General features: G+C 38.3%; 1 protein-coding gene across 8 annotated transcripts in view; it reads right to left on the minus strand.

The window, feature by feature from the left end:
* DIP2A (disco interacting protein 2 homolog A) overlaps nucleotides 1-20237 on the minus strand; it is a 131866-nt gene that overhangs the window by 39202 nt on the left and 72427 nt on the right. For all 8 annotated transcript variants that reach the window (XR_008236140.1, XM_052793696.1, XM_052793695.1 and 5 more), the window contains 12 exons: nucleotides 13768-13896; nucleotides 12832-12951; nucleotides 10685-10882; nucleotides 8983-9074; nucleotides 8635-8745; nucleotides 7721-7844; nucleotides 7336-7445; nucleotides 6799-6901; nucleotides 2710-2774; nucleotides 2302-2395; nucleotides 1712-1831; nucleotides 138-252 (listed from right to left, as the gene is read on the minus strand). Coding sequence is in view for 7 of the 8 variants with exons in the window: in XM_052793696.1 (XP_052649656.1) it covers nucleotides 138-252; nucleotides 1712-1831; nucleotides 2302-2395; nucleotides 2710-2774; nucleotides 6799-6901; nucleotides 7336-7445; nucleotides 7721-7844; nucleotides 8635-8745; nucleotides 8983-9074; nucleotides 10685-10882; nucleotides 12832-12951; nucleotides 13768-13896 (1381 nt within the window). In the remaining variant the exon portion in view is untranslated. The remainder of the gene's footprint in view (nucleotides 1-137; nucleotides 253-1711; nucleotides 1832-2301; nucleotides 2396-2709; nucleotides 2775-6798; nucleotides 6902-7335; nucleotides 7446-7720; nucleotides 7845-8634; nucleotides 8746-8982; nucleotides 9075-10684; nucleotides 10883-12831; nucleotides 12952-13767; nucleotides 13897-20237) is intronic.

The following is a 20237-nucleotide window of genomic DNA, read 5'->3' on the forward strand; positions in this document are numbered from 1 at the left end:
CGAGCCTCAGACTTCCTCTGGCTAGGTCTTTGAGCATCTTCATGTGGGTAATGGTCTTTTCTGACCACCATTTTAACACCAGGTACATTTCAATAGTCAAGAAATGCTTCAGTTCACTTCTCAGAAAAGAGAATTACCTGCGAATAGCAACAGTTAGCGCCTCTGAAGAACTAGCACAGGGACAGATTACTTCTGGTCTCAAACCTCTGGATTGAAATACATTCAGGAATGCATCACATGAAGATATTGACCCTAAAAAGAACAATCACACAATTGGAAACATTTTGCCAAGGGCAGGAAAGCTTGAGCTGCAGGATTTCAAAGTCTATGCTTACTTTCAGCTCAGCTACACAAATATGGTTGCATCTGTGCACAAAACCAATATACTTTCAAAACTGTCTAAAAGACATCCCAGCCTTTTATTAGATGTTAGATTTGGAGAAAAAACTCCCAGGGGTTAACAAGTAATTCACTGAATGAAATTCACAACTGCATACTCTCTTTCTCTGGCAGCACTCCGTAACACTTAACATCATTGAAAGTCCTTCAGTGATCAGAATATTTTGTCACTAAGGGTAACTGTATCTGTCAGCTTCCTATATAGCTCCCATATGAGTGTTTCTTACAGAGGTCACAGAACCAAAGCATTCAGAAATAAACATCAAATGCTTCTGACATATCTTCCCTTCAGTACAGAACTCTACCTGCCCTTTAGCACTCAGCCCAAAATGCAAGATACCTCATCACCTACAGCTTTGTATTTTACAGTCATGGAATTGCAGCACATAACGCAAACCAGCAAACTTCACTGATTATACTACATCCTAGGTATAATTTCATGTCAATTCATGTAAGAGTACAGCACTGATGAAAAGATAAAGTTAAAAAAAATGAATTTACACAGCTAAATATAGCTAAGAAATGCAAACAGCAATGAAAAAGCAGTGGCATCACTAGCATACAAGTAGTATTTTACTATAGAATGAACAACCTAACTTTCTAAGCATCGGCTCTGAAAAAGTGCTTACAACAAATATAATCGTAGCGAGACCATTTCAAGATTTCATCTTCCACCATCACGACTTGCTGACCTCTCATCATGCAACTCCAAGGAATTTAAAATACTATTGATTTTCTGGTGTACGAGAACAGCAAAATTAAGCAACTAAGGTATATTCTTGCCTGTTAAAAAAAAAACAACCTCCCAGCCGCTTCCTCAAATTCCTGTAAACCACCACCATGTGACTGACAGAAAAAGGCAAGAACCTACCCCACACTCTAGTTAATAGTTGTCATGGTTTTGAGTTAAGGCTGTGACTGCTCCCATTTTTATGTCCTTGCACACAATTGAGACAAGCCCTAGGGGCACGTACAAATCAGACACACTGCAACTCAAAGATTTTATGTCTACATGTAATACACGAGCAACTACTTCGAAACTGTCATTATGATTTACCTGAAATTTTAAAAGCCTTTTTCAAATTACATTCCCAACTATTCTTTATGTAAAGAACAGATCCTTCAGAACACTTTCTATGCAAGTTTCACTCTAGTGTCCTTGGCAAAGAAATACTGCTGCTGTCTCTGTTTTGCTGAAGTTGAACTATAGCCAGTGCTGATGAGCTCCTACAGTGCAGACCCAGAGTTCTGTGATTTACAGTGTGCTTTAGTTCACCTTGGACTAACACTCAGAAAATGCATCCATACTCACATGGATTAGCTCCATCTGCCACTATTAACATTCGTAAAGAACTCAGACTGACATCTCTCTGATCCCTCTGAGCCAAAAGTGACCAGTGCATATCACGTGATTTTACTACTGCTACACGGGCTGAAAATAAAAAAATAGTTATGGTGCATGTGCAGAACAAAATAAAGACCAATTATAAAATTATATAAGTATTTTTGTGTATTTACATAAATTTATGAAAAAAATTACAAACATAGAAAACAAATACAAACACCAAATATTTAACTACTATGACACATGTATACTCAATGTCTCCAGATGGACTTGATTATAGAATTTAGATGTTTACTATAAATTCAAATACTGAGATGAGAAACAGTTTCTTTAAAGGTCTATCAGAAGAAGCCATCAACGTGACTCATCAATGAATCCATCAGTACATATAATACTGAAATGGAATACCCAAATGCTAAAGCTGTGGCTAAGAACGTCAGCTGGATAAAAGAGCAGTGGCCTCAGCTAGAGCAGACATTTTATACAAACAATTTTTAAAAATTTTTTTTAAAATCATCCAAAAAGGGATGGGTTAAGTAAAAAAACTTTAAGGTTACCTTTGTATGAGCAGACTTTCTGTATCCAGGAAAGTGGATTAACTTTCATTAATGCATAGGGAATACTGATGACATGCATCCTGTTCATAACACTCTACAAGAAAAAATATTAAAAAATAAACTTTCGAGTGGCTCAAAGAATACACAGCACGTACCAACACTTTAAAAAAAAAATCATCACAGCTACAGCTTAACTCTTACATTTAACTGTTAGTGAAAACTATGTGGATAGTCAGTAAAAACAAGCTATGCCTGTGCAGTTTTACTGAAAAAGTAACGCTTTATTCTGAAAAATATAAATATTGAAATATAAACAGTTTGAGAGTTTATGATCTCATTCTCATACCAATACACTGCCCCTGAGAGAAGCAACTTGCTGCAGTTTTTTTAATTCATACAAATACTCACTGTTAATACTCCATGCCAAAGGCCAGCATCTCTTTTGAAATCCAAGACATTTGTTAGTGTTTCAGCTGAAAGCAAAGGAAAAACTATCAGACTTAAGAAGCATATTTATGAGAATATTTAAGAATTCAAAATTAAAGCAACTATGAAACTTCCAACACCACTAAGAAATCAAAGCTATGTTGCCATGCCTTCTTGTTTATAACAAACAGGCTGCTTAAGCTGAAAGTGTCTTATTTTACTTACAACAATCATCTTTAAATTATGATTACAGACTAGATTATTACAAGGTATTTAAGAACCTGTTTTCATTATAATACCACTTTCATGTGTTCGTTACATTTGCCAATGAACTATGCAGACAGCAACTTTAGTTTTGATGCAAACTTTTTCAGCTGAACTGAAAAAGTTCAGCTCTATTTGAAAGAATTAAATTTAGTGAGAAATATTACCATGGCTGTACTAAATTTTCTTCAATGTTTCCTCTGAGAAATACCTTATGTGATTTAAAAAAATACAATCAAAGATGTTAAATCAAAGATTCAACCTGATTTTACAGAGATATCTTGTATTGAGCAGGTGAAACTTGCTTATCACTGATGTAGGATGGCTGCATGCACAAGAAATTATTCTTCTGGGTATTTATTATTATTCTTCACTTTACAGAAAGTACACAGCTATTTCCCAATAAATAAAATCCTTCAGTAAGTCAGCCACATATCCATTCATTCTCTGGGTGACTGAGAGCTCCGATCGCTCTGAGACAGGGGCATAGTACCAGTCACAGAATCATAGAATCATTTAGGTTGGAAAAGACCTTCAAGATCATCTAGTCCAACTATCAACCATGCCTGCTAAACCATGTCCTGAAGTACCCCATCTACTCGCTTTTTGAATACCTCCAGGGATGGTGACTCAACCACTTCCCTGGGTAGTCTATTCCAATGTCTGACAACCCTCTCAGTAAAAAAATTTTTCCTAATATCTAACCTAAATCTCCCTTGCCTCAACTTGAGGCCATTTCCTCTCGTCCTATCTCCAGCCACCTGACAGAAGAGACCAACACCCACCTCACTACAACCCCCCTTAGAGAGCTATACGGTCTCCCCTCAGCCTCCTCTTCTCTAGACTAAACAGCCCCAGCTCCCTCAGCCGCTCCTCATAAGACTTGTGCTCCAGGCCCCTCACCAACTTGGTTGCCCTTCTCTGAACACTCTCCAGCAACTCAATGTCTTTCTTGTAGTGATGAGCCTGTATATAAGGGAATGCAAATCTTCCATACCCTCACTTCTTTTCAACCTCCAGGAAAAGTGAACTGCATACAACTGGATTTATTGGAGAAAGCAGCCAGCAGTTTCACAGCACCCTATGACAGATTCTGTTAGATCCTCACAGAGGAGCTGATGAAGTATGGGCTGGAGGAGCAGACAGAGAAAGGGACTGAAAACTGGCTGAACGACCAGGCTCAGAGGGTGGTGATTGGTGGCACAAAGTGTAGCTGGAGGCCAGTAACTAGCTGTGTAGCCCAGGGCTCAACACTGGCTCCAGTTCTGTTCAGCATCTTCATTAATGACCTGGATGATGGGGCAGAGTTTATCCTCAGCAAGTTTGCAGATGACACCAAGCTGGAGGAATGGCTGATACACCAGAGGGTTGTGCTGCCATCCAGAGGGACCTCAACAGGCTGAGGGAATGGTCTGACAGGAACCTCATGAAGTTCAACAAGGAGAAATGCAAAGTCCTGCCCCCTGGGAAAGAATAACCCTGGGCAGCAGGACATGCTGGGAGCCAACTGTCTGGAGAGCAGCTTTGCAGAAAGGGCCCTGGGGTTCATGGTGGCCCCCAAGTTGAACATGAGCCAGCAATGTGCCCTTGCGGCAAAGAAGGCTAATGGTGTACTGGGCTGCATTAGGAGGAGTGTTGTCAGCAGGTCAATGGAGGCGATTCTTCCCCTCTGCTCAGCACTGGTTAGGCCACAGCTGGAGTACTGTGTCCACTTCTGGGCTCCCCAGTACGAGAGAGAGATGGAGCTACTGAAGTGAGTCCAGCGAAGGGCCACAAGGATGATGATGAGGGGACCAGAGCATCTGGAAAAACTTTACGTGAGGGTAGCTGAGCACTGGCACAAGTTGCCCAGAGAGGTTGCAGAGTCTCCATCCCTGGAGATACTGAAAAGCTGTCTGGACATGGCCCTGGGTAACTGGCTCTAGGTGGCCCTGCTTGAGCTGAGGGGTTGGACCAGATGACCTCCAGGGTCCCTTCCAACCTCAACCATTCTGTGATTCTGTGTGTCCCAAGATACATTAGCACACACTACCCTATTATGGGATAAAAACTAGTCAAACCATAAGATTCTTCCAGCAAACCGATTTCAAAGGGAAAAGTTTTTGGTTAATGGTAGCACACATGAGCTCTATGCACATGGTCAAAACCAGATGCAGTCCTTGGCTATTCATTGAGAGAATGACTGAAAACAAGTAGATTTCTCACTTTATTCAAATCCATATGGAGATGTTCTTTTGCAGGACATGATTAACTAAGAGGAAGATCTCTTCCTTTCTGAAAATAGGAACTACTGTGGCCAAAATTGCAAAGCCGCAAGAAGCTATAAACAAAACAGAAGGCAAAGCTTTATACTGGGTATGGTCTATAGAGAACACAAACCTCGTGACAGCATCTCTAGCATGTGGCAATAGAAATTTGAAAAATGAACATACAAGAGGACAAGAATTCAACACCCTCTGTGAAGATCTGAAATGTTAATGGCTAGCAAGACTACTTCACATTTGTCTGAAAATTAAGATGTGTAGACTCCTTCAATCCATAATTGGTTGCCATCATGCTTTCAGGATTCAGGAACTGCTGTACAATCCTTACCTACAAGCTGGGTGCGCCCTCCCCTCTCCCAGCACAGTTCTTGTAGTTGGCAGCTGTGATGGGAACATGTCCCAAAATGAAAATGGGAAAGGGTCCTCTTTGATGATAAGGAAAAAGAATACAGATATCTGACTGTGAAGACCTTGTATCCTATCATACTACTTATGCGGACTTTGGAGCACTACAGGTGTAAACCAACTGCCCAAAGGAGGAAGGAAAAAAAATAAGTGCAAGAGAGGACAGTTAGCAACTGTCAGCAATCTGCTCATGCCCTCAAACGTGCTATCTAGAATACAGATCTAGTTCAAGCAATTGGACCAGATGACTTGCACTAGCACTTTTAACTTTGTGATCTAGGCAGGCAGGGTCATCAAAGGTGCAAGAGCAGTAAAACTAAGCATGTCAGGGTGTTTTTTAATACAGTAACTCTCAGACTTTCCTGATCAAGCCTCTCTTTCAGGGGTCAAGTGTCACCTAGGAATCACAAACTAGAAGAGTTATAAGGACTATGATGCATATTTACATCTCACCTAGTCATTACTGGGTTTCAAGTCAAGACTTCAAAAGGCCTTCCCTCTGGTCAATAACCGCAGCTTTTTCTCCTGAGAGATAAGAAGCTGCATAACTGACACCAGCCTGTCTGCATGCACACCAGTCTGCACTATTAGAGCAGCTACAACTGGAACTGACAGCATCCAAAGCTCTTCAAAGAGATCCAAGCTACCCAAACGGCCTTTAGGATCAGTCTAAGAAAGCTCCCTCAATTTCTGCTGGGAGAACTCTGCAAGTGGGCATCTCAAACTGGCCCCCTTCTAACTTCATAAAGTGTCCAGTGCGTTCAAAAGGTGTTAGGGAGGGGAAAACAGATTCATAGCAAAACTGTTTTCAAGAGGATGAAAAATCAGTATAGCTCTTACCACTGACTAACAAATTTACGAAGGCTGAAAAATCCAAACCCTTGAATAAAATCAATAAGGATCTTCAGTTAAAAAAATTTTAATACATATTGATTATGATTTCACATAATCAATAAGTGGCTTCTTACTTTCCTTCACATATCACACCTATTATGAATGAGGAGGTTTGTCTTTCCCTTTGCAGTTAAAGCTACTACTGCTTATCTAAAGTTCTTTCAAGACATTAAACATGATTTTGCAACATAAATTGTCTGAATATTCAAAGCTATAATTTTCAAGTTGTACCTATCTAACTTACCTTCTGAATAACCACATGCCTGAGTCAATGCATGACAGTGTGCCAGCATGGAAGCATGAGATATAGTAATGCCTACAGTGCTGCCCTCTTTACTTGTTTTGTACTGAAAAAAGAAGTTGACACAAGCATTAGCTTAACAACAAAATCTAGAAAATTTACAGTAGTGAACTGAAAGGATATTTTATTATAAAAATGAACTGAGCTTTTTAAAAAAAAAATCAAAAAGCTAGTGTAAAAGATACATTTATGTTCAGAGAATACACTAATATCATAGGAAATCTGACTGTTTCTCTATCCCAATTAAACAAATTGTTCCAGGGATCCAAGAATGCCAATTTACCCCAATCTTCAATCTGATTCAACACAACCACTCAAATGACAGTTCACCTGGCAACCTTGAGGAAAACACTCTTGTTCCACAGTTAAAAATATTAAGTCTCATCTCTTTTATTGCATCAAGAGATTAAAGGAAGAAAACATGCTGTGACATAAACTACAATAGAGTAACTATAAGTTAGGCATATTATACTGGATCACCTCAATATAAGCAATCTCAGCACTGGCATCCCGTACTTGTGGATGCCAGTCCTTAGTTGGTTTTGCCAGATGCTTCCCATCAATCACAAACCAAATGAGACGAGGCCAGCCTTCAAAGAAAAAGAAAAGTTACTGTCATTACAGTTCCAAAAATCAGGGGTTTTTCTCAGTATTCAGAGATAACAACAGGAGGCAAGCAAAAGCTGCAGCATCACCCCCCTGACAGGAAAAAGCAGCACTGAGTACTGTCTTGACAACGAAGGCAGTTCTTCTTTATATGTAAGCTAGAAGTATGCAAGCAAACTCAAAGATTGTTGTTTAATAGCAACAATGGATATACCTGCCATTTATGCTATAAAGAAATTTGAGTAGCTTAAAAACATACCTTTGAATGTAACCACCTCGCCAGTCTGAGCTTTAGGAAGGCCTTTTTGACAGGCATCAGTGGTTAAAGCTAGTGTTACTCCACAGCTGCCCAAAAGAAATCCAATCTGCTGGCTGCCAGCATCCTACAGAGAAACCACGTTATAGCAAACTTACAAATAATGAAGCTTTTGTACAGTCCACTGTAACTTTTCCATGTTTAGAAAATATTAAGCCAATTTATATCACAGAAAAAAGAAACTTCAAGCCCAGAAGACCTTTTATGGAAGAAAAAAGACTGAAGTCTACACTCAAAAGGCTTAGTTTTGCTTAGTGCCAACTAAGTTAGATTTGGCAGTAGATCTGGCAAGCAATGGTAGCAAAGTAGTGTCAAAAGCAATGGTTGCGCATACCGCTCCAAACCAACAGCACTGTTTATAAGTTCTGGTAAAACAGAGAGCTGGCTTGATGCTGTTTCTAAGTCCTGAACAGCAGAGACTATAGCTCTCCAGCTCTTCCCTAATGATCTCTATGTGTGTGGGAATATACCGATAATTCCAGTAACTATGGTGTCTCTACCTGCCTGTGCTCTCATTACTCAGCATGAGAGCTGAAAAGACAGCATTTCTGTGTTATATTTTGAGAAATACTTTCACGCATCTTTTCAAAAATTAATTCAAAAATTAATTTAAAATAATTTCTACAGTTACTTACCCTAAAATAGTTAACTTACTAGCTTCATACTATTTACCCCCTTCCTTAACTAAATATTAAATTTTCCAAGTATATAACATGCCATGAATAGTTCAGCTGATGCACCATACTGCTTTCAAAAGGGCAGACTCTGAGGGGTCCCATATAAGGACTATTGGATTTAGACACCCTCACACTTTATTTATTTATGAAACCATAGAAACGTTGAATGTATTTGCCTACCTTTCTTGTTAGTGGAACTTCTATTGGGACAGGAATAAGTTCTGCCAGAAGACATCCATAAAATGCCACCATAAACATAACTGGATCACTATTAGGAAATACGAGAGCTACCTACAAAAATGCATTAAAATAACAAGAGATGTTTTTTGTTGTTGTTTGCAGGGGCGGGGAGGGCTGCTTTTTAATTTGTGGAAAAAAATCTTCACAACAATGTTCAGGTTCATATTTAAACTCGGAACAGAAATACTAAGTGTTGTGATAATATATTACAAGGCACAGTATTACAAGGCTTTCTTTAGCTAAAGCTTTCTATTTTATCCATAAAGACCACTTTGAACAGAAGCCTACCCGGTCTCCAGGCTTCAGCAGTGGTTCACTCTTAGTGGTTAGCTTGTTTAGCAGGGTATACGCTAACTTCAAGCTTCGACTCCACAGCTTGCCTACAGAAAAAAAGACAATACAGAAATTAAAAAATAAAGACTAAAATTTTAACATTTAATTGGTAAATCTCAGTGCCTTATATGCGCACTAGGCAACTCAGTTGTATTAGAACAGGCACATGAGCAAGTAATTGGGAAAAAGCGAACACTACTGTTGTGAAAGCAATCCCACCTCACAAACCTACTGAGTTCTTCCAACGTTTCAGTGCATGTGTGCGCACAGACATGCACACGTAGTCTGGTTGATACAACCTAACTGCATTTCCAAAAGGTACTTAATAAGACTCCTTCCTAAGGGCTCTCAGAGAAAGCAAACTGCTTGGGATAAAAGGAAAAATCCTAAACTGGACAAAAAATTAACTGAAATTTAAGAAACAAAGCGTAGGAATAAATGCCACAGTATCTAGCTCTGTGAAATGCCAGTTCAGTGCTCAGTAGTGATCTACACAGCTCTCAATAATTCAGAACAAAAAATTATTCCAAGCTATTAAATACAATAACTACTTATTTGACACTATAAAAATCAATTTTTAATTTGTAGCCTCCAAAAAAAAAGAAGAGCTTTGCTAAAAAACCTTTTTATAAAAAATTGAGCAACAGCAAAAGCCTTCCACTGTAAACGGTAAATCAAAGCAAGAACCCCTCAAAGAAGCATGCCATAGCAAACAACATACATAAGGAACTCAGCTTTCTAGTGCAGGGTCTTTATCATGGACTGACATCCGCACTCAATCCCTTCAGACCATGTAGCAACCATCAGTTATTTTGTGCTTGTCAGTCTCAAACTTCTTCAAGTCAATAGGTTTTTTTCTGTGTAATTTCCAGTTATATGAAAAAAAGATACACAGGACTCAAGTACATCAAATTCAGTGCAGTTGGCAGAGTGTCCAAGTATAATTTAGAGCTTGGCTTCTTTTTAGTTTTATTTTCCTTCCTTTTTTTTAAACGCAAAACTAAATGTGATGTTCTAAACAATTCTCAAAACTCCACTGCAAACTAATGAAACTAATGCAGCTGCTCAGTTACATTTCCTGTAAGCATACTACATCTGTAAGAACGCAAACAAGAAATTTTAACATTCTAACATACTATACAATGAAATGCTGCAGTTAGCTGTCCCAAGGGACACAGTTATCTTAAAAAAAAAATGCAATTACTATAATACTTCTAGTTCATTGGTACAGGCAAGTTTCACTTCCCACAATAACATCCTTAATATGCTCCTGAAGTACAAGTCTTCTCTATAAGGATATGCAAGAACATGCTAAAATTTAATATCTACTCTGGGAAAAAGACAAGTGCATCATTAGTCATCTGTTTCTTCCTCCTATTTTACACCAGGCTATTTTTAGTGTTCTTTTAAGGAAAAAAAACCCCCACAGTTGTTTGAAATTTACAAATAGCTACTTGCAAAGAATCAATACCATATACATTTTCCCTTCATTAACTTTCTTTAAAATGTTTTTCATATACAATGAATTCATAATTTGCATTTGAACAGCAATCTCAAAGTATCTGTCACGACCATAGTCAGTCCCTCTTAAGTAAAGCAAATTGTTCATTCCACAATGAATGCCTAATTCTTCCTTACAGTTATCTCCAATACCTACCATAGGTAAGCGTATAAATAGCCTTCCCAGTCGTATCCAATGCTGTCAGACAAGGGGTTTTTGGCTGGGTAGTTCCCCAGCGCTGCAGGGCAGCCAGCAGAGAAGGTGGCCAGTTGGTTACCACCCCTAAGGGTTCACCTTTAAGTACATTCATTTGATTGCCTTCAGGCTTTGGTTGATTTGGGTCAGGCTGTTGCACTAAAACCAGAGCACAGTAAAATGGCAAATGTCAATCCTCAGAAAATGTGCAAGTTACACTTCATAGACTATTCTACAAATTGTTCTCACCTTCCTCTTCCTCACAGCTATCATTACTTCTCTGCTTTATGATGATGCTATGCTAATCATCTGTTGGCTTCACAAAAAATAATTACCATCACTTTAGAGTTCTGATTCCACATTATTCAAAGGACCCGGCCACAGGAACAGAATTTGAATCCCTAGTTAGCTGCTCTTCTCTGCTTTGGAAAGATGATATTTTCTGCTCTTTGTTCTGCACATCTATTTAAATTAAAGCCTACACCAAGTCAAGAAGCATTATCAGAGAGAATGGCTTCAGTGACAATTGGACATTTATTTTTACTGCACCAGATTCTCAACAGGTGATGAAGAATGACACTATGCTTCTGTAACAACATATATAAAAAAAAAAGCCAGATGAAATGCTCCTGGTGTGGATTACCAACAACTAAAACGGTATCGCTCAGAGAATATTTTTATTTCCGGATCATCTCTCTCAACTGTGGAACACTGCAGGGTTTGTATGCCATTTGCTCTCCGAGTAGCCTGCTGTTAAAATCCTGCTCCAAGCTGCTCAAGAAGGTGAAGTATCTTGATCTTAGTTAGCAAAACAAAGTCATAGTTGGATTTAGCTAACACTCAATCTATGCAATAACTAAAATTAACAGTTCAAAGTGATGTTCTCCGCTCTCCACAATGACATACATGCACCTCAACAAAAGTTTGCCTGAAAAATCTTCAATGAAAGACTAAAACCACAATTACTTCATATCTTAAAGTATCAATCAAATAGTACAGGGAATTTAGTAGCAGCTGCTCAAAAATGTCACATTGAGAACAAAATTTTCATTTAATCTTTAAGACTAAGAGAACAGAACAAAAATCATTCTCCAAAATTAGCTGATGCAGCTGGTTTTAAAGGCAGCTACGTATTGTTAAGCAACTTCTACATTTGTAAGGGATGTTTCTCCTTCCGCCTGGACACATGCATACAGAGAAGAAAATAGCGCTTTTCAGCTGAGCGATATCTGCAGAACATGTACAAGCACCATCCTTTCACATACTGCATGGACAAGACATATTGCATGGTGCACTCAATGTGTTTAATTCCTCTGAACCTCTAAAATAATGAAAGTTTCTGGATTTCCAGAAGACGATATTAACATGATGCAAACAATATTACCATAATAAATTCCAGTTACTAGCAAGTAACTTTCTTAATCTAACTACATTTGGGCACTGACCAGCTACAAAGCAGAATGTGCTTGTAGACAAGCAGCTGAATGTGAGTGGCCAGAGAGGCTGTGGAATCGTCATGTTTGGGGATGCTCAGAACTGGACTGGGCACAGCCCTGAGCAGCCTGATCTAGTCAGACCTGCTTTGAACAGAGGTTGGTCAGAGGCTTCCAGAGGTCCCCTGCACCATCAGTTACACTTAGGCTATGCCCAGACTTACTCCAAAGAGTACCTTCTATAAATTTGATGATTACCAGAGAGCAGACTTTAGAATCTCTGAGGCAAAAAGTGACAGTGGGACCATCACCAAACATGACAATTTTTGGATGCACCAATTAATTTCTTGACAAAGATGTGAACAGAATTTCTCTAAATATCTGTAAATCACTGTCTTTAGTATTCACTAGCTCATCCCACTGGTCCAAATTGGGCTGAATCAGAAGTTTCCAAAGGGAGGGAGGAGGGGAGAACAAGTACACTGAGTTGAAGGGTTGAGTTGAAGATTACGTTTCGCTTGTGATAGCGTATGACCTTTCTCTCTTCAATGAAACAACTCTACCATAATTTGTTTCCTATTGGGAAGAGAAAAAGAAAACACTTGCTAAGACGTATTAGTTCTTTCATGAACCGCTTACACAAAGAGTTAAAAATGTATTTGAAAGAAAATTAACCTTCTAGCAGTTCTTCAAAATCATCAACAAAAAACTCTTTCAAGGGTGGGCGCTTTGGTCTTTTCAAGGTATTTAGAAGTTGCTGGATTTTAGAGGACACTCTGCTATTCACTGGGACACCTGCCAAACAGAAAAGATTTATTACTTACCATATATTAATAAACATACGTTAAAACACATGCTGCCACATTGCTGACAACATCATGCTAAGCTCAGCGCAGCTTTCAGATGGAAGAGTCATTCAAGATGAACAGCTTGTTTGGGAAAAAATAGCTTTAATCAGTAACTGTTTCAACCATGGATTTATTTGTTTTAAAACAATGCTGCACCCTAGCTACCTGGCTGATGCATATAATTTTTCACACTTTAATTTAGCTTTTCAAACTGCTGACTCCTTCATGAGATTCCAATACAAACCTGAAGAATTTTCTTTTCTTCAAGATTCTAGGTATTTGCTACATCTTAACATTCACTCAGTTCTGAAAGTGTGAGAATGCTTGGAAAAAATAAGTGAATCTTTCAGTATTTTACAGGGCTAGCAAAAAATAATCACAACGCAAAACCATGTCAAATGCTGATTTTCATTTGTGTATGCGATATATTTATTTTAAATTAAATATAAATGTGTATGTTTATTTACATTTATTGAAATTCAAGGCTCTGAGGCAATATAAAATTAGAATGTGAGACTAAAGGGCTTACATTGCCTTTTACTATAGAAATATAGAGAAATGGGGACATGGCTCCTACCAGCGCAATACGGGAAATGCAGTACATTTTCCCATCCTGTGGTAGACTGACAAATACACCATACTACAGCAAAGCTTTGGAGGGGGCAGGCACATACCACATGATGGGTGTCAAGCTCTGTTTTGCATTTGCTTATTCAGAAAAAGGGGCACAGATTGAAAGGTAGGAGGTTTGTAATACAATCACCATCTGCAGTTTCCAAAATGCTGCTGTGGTAGCCTCTGGGAACTCCTCGTACTGATGCCACCTGTGGACGCTCATGATGTAAATGTTCCACCAGGCCAGTGGTTACATCTGGGGGTGCAGAGTGGTTATCTGTAGAAATGGAAGACAGACACGGGAGCTCATCAGTCATCTTAAGAATCAATATATCCAAAGTTGCTTCTTACAGCATTCTTGCTGTTTTCTCATGTGTTTTTAACAAAACTCTGATTTCTCTAATCAAACTGTAACCAAAATCTTCTAGGTACAGGGGGAATCCTGAAAGGAACCACTGTGTCTCTCCAGGGTGGAGAGGAGCTATTCCAACTTTCAAAAGGATCCAAACAAATTCTGACAAATAAGGTGAGCGGTGGGTCACTCCATCACTTCAAGCTGAAAGCAAGGATATTCATTATGAGTAAACAGCACAAGTCTACAAAGAAAGCCTGTCTCACATCTCTCAGAAGAAATACAGGCATCCAAAATCTCACCACAAAACTGGAATGACTAGCTTAAGTCCCATAGGAAGAGAAAGGGACAAAAGTATAAGCTTTAAAAGAAGGGAACTTTTTCTCCATGATAACATGAAGCACTTATCTACATTCTGCAAGCTATAAGAGGAAGACTTTTGCTGAGAAACACAGATTAAGATTTAAGGTGGCAAAGATAGCGCACTTAGGTCTGAACACATCTTGAGGATGGACACAGAGAGATGAGAGACTCCCTCAGAGGAAAGTAACTGCTGACTTAAAAAAACATCACCTGCACTTTGTAAGACCAGTCATGGTTTTCCTTTAGCAGCTTTTCTTATCACCTGTTTTTAAGTGTCTCACAAAGATACTGTAGGTAAAAACTTCCTGTTTATGTTGTGGTACAGACACATAGTCTTCACTGGAGCATCAATCAGTGAGAACAGCTGGAATGCCTGTAAACACTCAATAAAGCCTGTGGCATATATGTCAACATTATAGACACACAGCGCTCACAACAAATATATTTAGCACAGGGTTTTCTGAGGCATGAGGTGGTCATTTGTGGCCAGACACAACACGCTGTTTCATTTTAATGGTGTGCGCTACAAGCAATAAATACTTAAATTTTTTATAACGTATATTTACATAGAGAAAGCAGGGCATTTTCAAATCCTCGCATACTCACAGGGACTTGAGAACCACCTTGTAACAACCTTGAGGTAAAAGCCTGCGTTGCTTGGAACTGCATGACATTTCTGTGCTGCAGAACAATGCTTAGGGAATATTGTCATTCCAAAATTGTGACCTAGATTATGGAATGGTTTTGAATGGAGCCACAGGTTAGAAAATGGCAGTATCTGGCAGAAGTGTTCAAATAAGGAAAAGCAAGAATTGGAGGCCTGAAATACTCAAAATCCTAATGAGTAAAAATAGGAGTGCAACAGAAAAGAGCTTAAGAATATGCTGCTGCACTGTGCTGGAGGAACTGCTTGGGGTCATGCAGCTCTGCAGTGATACCCCTTGAAGGACCACAGCATGTCACAAATCCTGTAGAAAGAACTCAAAGCATATGGAGATCTAGGCAGTGCTGTGAAATACGTATACTACTCCATCCATTTTGAGGAAGCAATTAGCACTAAGATAACAAGTGCTCATAGCTCTGTTCACAGATTTCCAGAGCTGGCATACAAGCCACCAGTATAGTTCTAAGCAGTTTTAGAGGGATCACCAGAAGAAAAAAATAAATCCAATCCTGTATTTTCCAATAGTTATCACTGCAATGCCAATATTTGTATTGCAGAGACCTGTCTTGCTCAGTACTAAGCAAGGACCACGAATTCCTTTCACGTGGGTAAGGTATAAGAAGAACAAAGTACCACTTAATGTCTCTGACAAATGCCTGAGTTAGAACCAGTAACAAGAAAGGGTGACAACTATGTGTAAAACTAATCCCTGTAACTACTTTACAAGGTGTATAGAAAGCCCATGTATTTAGAGTAAATTGAAACACTTTCGCTGCGTTCCATATACTTTTTGAGTTGCTTTTTAGTTGTTTTTTTCCATTTGCTTTACCGAAGTCCCAAAACACGGACTTCATGCAGCATACAAATTAATCATAGGAAAGGACACAGAGTCAAATGTACCTGGTTCCCATACTGCCCACAAGTCCATACTTCTCAACTTACAGACCCTGCAGTGACTATCACTGTCTAAGGCTTCCACTCCTTGAATACAGCAGCCAGAACTACAATTAAGGATGTATCTGCGGTGTGGCTTCATCAGTGGAAGGCCCCAAAATGGCATTCCTATAGATGAAGTTGTCACCACTAAACATTAAGGTGACTCAAAATATACATTTGAAGTGATATACACATAGGTACAAATACAACAATCAAGAGAGAGGACAAGAGAGACTGACACGCACTATGAGACTTGGTGCACGTATGGGTTAGAAGCCATGCATAAAGTACAGAACTTGAAATATGCTGAACGGATGCAGGTTTTACCATTCATATTCCTGTTGGGAAAAAGCAATCTCACGCCCACATGCATGAGGTGGATATTTGAAATACAAAAGCTCTGCAATTAGATGCTCAGAAAATAACATATGGAAGAAGCTATTTAGGAACATTTACGGAAGAGCTGTGTACTTGGGAACTGCTCAAAGAAATCACACAAAAAATGAGAATGCTCAGAAGAGAAACAAAAAAACCATTAACAATCATTCCCAACTGAAAACAAGCACAAAAAAATAGCTATATATGGAGGTGCTAATCTATAGCATTCGCATATCTTATGAGCATTTCACAGCCAAATTTCACGCAAATCAATGTCCCTCGCCATAGAAGGGAAATGGCAGGGGTCCTGATGAACAACTTCTCTGCTGTCCACAGCTATTTCATCTTACATGCAGCAGAGAACTGACTCTCCCTCCCATTTCTGCCTTCAGAAGGCAAAATTCTTTCTATGCATGTAGAAGGAGTAAGTTCAGTTTTCAGGTTTTATGCTCAGATAAAAATCACATTAGCTTCATTAATTATTTAGGCATTTTATTAATATATGCCCATGAGAATCCATGAAATTAGTCTGTATCATCTAGAGATACTGTGGCAAAGCAGATGAAGAGAAGTGAAGAGTAGTCAAAAAAAAGTCTGAACAGACTCATGACTTCAGGAAAAAAGTTAATTGGATTTAGACTGAAGTATCTTTCCATTATTGATCAGAAAACAAGAGATAAATACAAAAGAAAGCAGTGGCCCAAGAAAGAACATATGGGATACAATCCAGAAAATTAAAAGCTAGGCATCAGAGAGAAAGTAGTCTCTAAGGAGGTATCTCAGGGTGAAGATTCAAACACTTTACCTAGCAGAAAGTTGGGTTAGACCTAGAGATGGCTGTATATGATTGTTTTGTCTCTAGGAAACCACTCAACCAAAATGGACATTTAAAATAAGTATATTAAATTGTATTGGAACAACTGGAGGGGGCGAGAGTGCACCAACCCAGTCAGAACACAAAATAGGATCCACAAGCCACTACTTCATTCTTGCATTTCCTCTTCAATAAACTCTTTGAAACTGTTTCTAACACACTTCACTCTTACAACTCCTGTAAAACTGCTTACAGAGCCACAGCAGTTCAAACCACCTATCTTACTACTCTTATAACCCTGTTTCCCCTTAAGAAAAGGAATTGTACTTTTAAGTCTTTCAATAAACAGTGGGTCAAATATCATGATAATAAATTTTTCCAGTTACTCTAACAAGAGCTAAGTTGGGAAATACTCCACAGCTGAGATGGTGACCTTGAAAAAAATCTAGACACACTGCTAGCCTTATTCATTTTAAAGAAAGTATTACATTAAAAGGAAAAAGAGCCCCCAAAACAACATGTAGATGTTGTCCTTGCTTTTACAGGTGAAAGACAAACAGTTTAAAAATAATGCATATTCTTATCTGACTTTATTAAATACTGTAACCTTGCACTTTCAACACTGCAGTCTATTGCTTGGAATTTAGTAGGATCTCACCATTAAAATGCAAGCTGGGGAAGATGAGCTGCAAGGGAACAAGCTGCTAAATTTAAATTCTCTAACATATCAAAATTGTGACTAGTTATTCAGTACATAGTCAAAATACAGAATATTTTGGTAAGGCATAGTATTTAAAATGTATAAGATGCCTTTTATATTGCTGATGTCAGCACATCAACTGAGAAAATAAACAAACTCTTCTTTTATGTTCTAGAACAAATCAAAGGGGTCCTTTTTGAAAGTATACTAGTATTTATTGATAATCAAAGAATTTTGCAATGTGAGAACTGAGTAAGTTTTCATATTCCTGTCACTAAGGAAAACTATAGACAAACATGAAAAAATGTCACAATTTATTTGTTATTGGACATGCATGAATGTTACCAAGCTAGAAATGAAAACTGATGGAATATGGCAAACATTTCAGAAATGAGGAAGATTACTCTCATGCAAAAGGACACTTCACTTTTTGTCAAAGGCACTGGAAATTTTACCTTTCTAAATATTTTTAGTAGATCAGCTCTTAACGATCCCTGAGCTTCCTTCCTGATAGATACTATAATTGCATATTTATTTTCCATTAATGAAACTTCAAACTACTCCACTGCATGCAGTCCAACATTTAGCTGCTTAAATGGTGGACTTTGAACTGTTAATGAGGCCTTGATTTTGCATACAATTTTGATGATTAAATACCCCTGATGGACAGGTCTTAAGAAGCTAGTTGTGACATTTGGTATGTATTTATATGGCCTGAAATATTAGACATAACAGGATGCTGTGTTACATTTTGCATATGTTGCAAGTTTTTACAGCTATATTAAGAATTTCAATCACACTTACAATTATGGCTAACCTTCCAAGTTTATCTGTTAATTTTAAGGAGTTAAAACATGATTCCTATAAATCCATAATGTGAAATCCAGAATGCCCTCAAAGCAAGGTGCAGACATATTCCATCTTACTTACATCCACTAAGTAAAATTAAAAAAAAAAAAAAAAATTTGCAGATTTCTTATTATAAATAAGCTTGGAAATGGGAAGATGAAAATTCAGATTTCTTTAAAGGCAATAAGATGGGTATGTGTTGTACAAACAGGAAAAATTTCACTAGCAAATAAGTCACAAAAGTTAACTGAAGAGGCAAATCTTTCTAACTATATTTATTGATGAAGTACTGATAAAGTGCAGAAAAATGAGCAAAGCCAAATGCTGCTTTGTAAGACACAAAACAAGACCCAACATTTCAGCATGCAGGAGCTTTCTAAGGCAACAGCACTAAGTGGGCTTGGGAAAAAACATTTTGCCTTGTAAAAGCTTAGATATCAGAACTCTCCATGCTTAGCTTCCACAATAAAGAGATTGCCATACAAAACAGGAGGGAGCAAAAGCCAGTAGGAAAGACAGATAACACTTCCCAGACTAACATCTGAAGAGTCTTCCAGAACACAAAGGAAGCTCCACTCATCTATCTCAGCTCCACTCATCCATCTCAGCTCCACTTGCAGAAAACTGCCTGCACTGTGAAAACTGGGACATGAATCACAGCAAAATGAGTCAATCCCTGTTTGTGTCAGCACCTAAGCCACATAGAAGATCTAGAGGATTCTCTTTTGGACAGCCTCTAGCTTGTTCATACTCCTTTCCCTGTTTCATAATGTGGTTTAGGAATCTGAAGAAGTAAAACTCCCGTCACAGACTACAAGCATTGGTTGTGGTTTGAAGCCCATTGCTACTATAACTAAGGTTGATGCCCCAAACTTAGTATAAGGCAGAAGGAACTCAAGAGGGCAAACCAGCAAAGAACAGAGAATCGACCCTCTCATGAATAGCTGCCTCACGCCTAAGAGAACTGTGAACTGTTTGTATCATCTAACAGAGAAGTCTAAAGGATATATGATTGGGCTTTCAATAAAATTTGAACCTAACAGCTAGACCAGCTATATGAACAGGTATTTGCAAAATATATTTGTGCCTTAAATTATCACGTTAATTGATGTTACCAAGTATACAGAAGCCTGTATACTCATTTTAAATCTAAAGCATTTCAATGTGTTTTCCTCATCTGACCTATCCTGTTCTCTGTATCAAAATATAAAAAACTGTCTGTAATAGTGTATGTAGGCATACAGTCACAGATAAACAAAAAGTCAGGTAAGTAGAGCACTAAAACTGCCAAAACCTGAAATGTCCAGGAACAATATACATGATGCCTATTGCATATTACTAGAAGCACAAGAACTTCATGCTGTAGCCCATAGGTGAAATACAAACATCAATCCTCATTTCATTTTCCTAAATGACTTTGGGCAAAAAATTTATTTGAGATACAAAGTTATTTTTTCTACTGTAGGTCCCTTCCCATCGTTTTAACATCAGTGCGGTTCTGTTGCACACACATAAATCCACTATCAATCTCCACTACAGTGTACAAAAACATTGTAATATTT

This window comes from Harpia harpyja, chromosome 7 (assembly GCF_026419915.1).
Source record: "Harpia harpyja isolate bHarHar1 chromosome 7, bHarHar1 primary haplotype, whole genome shotgun sequence".
Classification (NCBI taxonomy): domain Eukaryota; kingdom Metazoa; phylum Chordata; class Aves; order Accipitriformes; family Accipitridae; genus Harpia; species Harpia harpyja.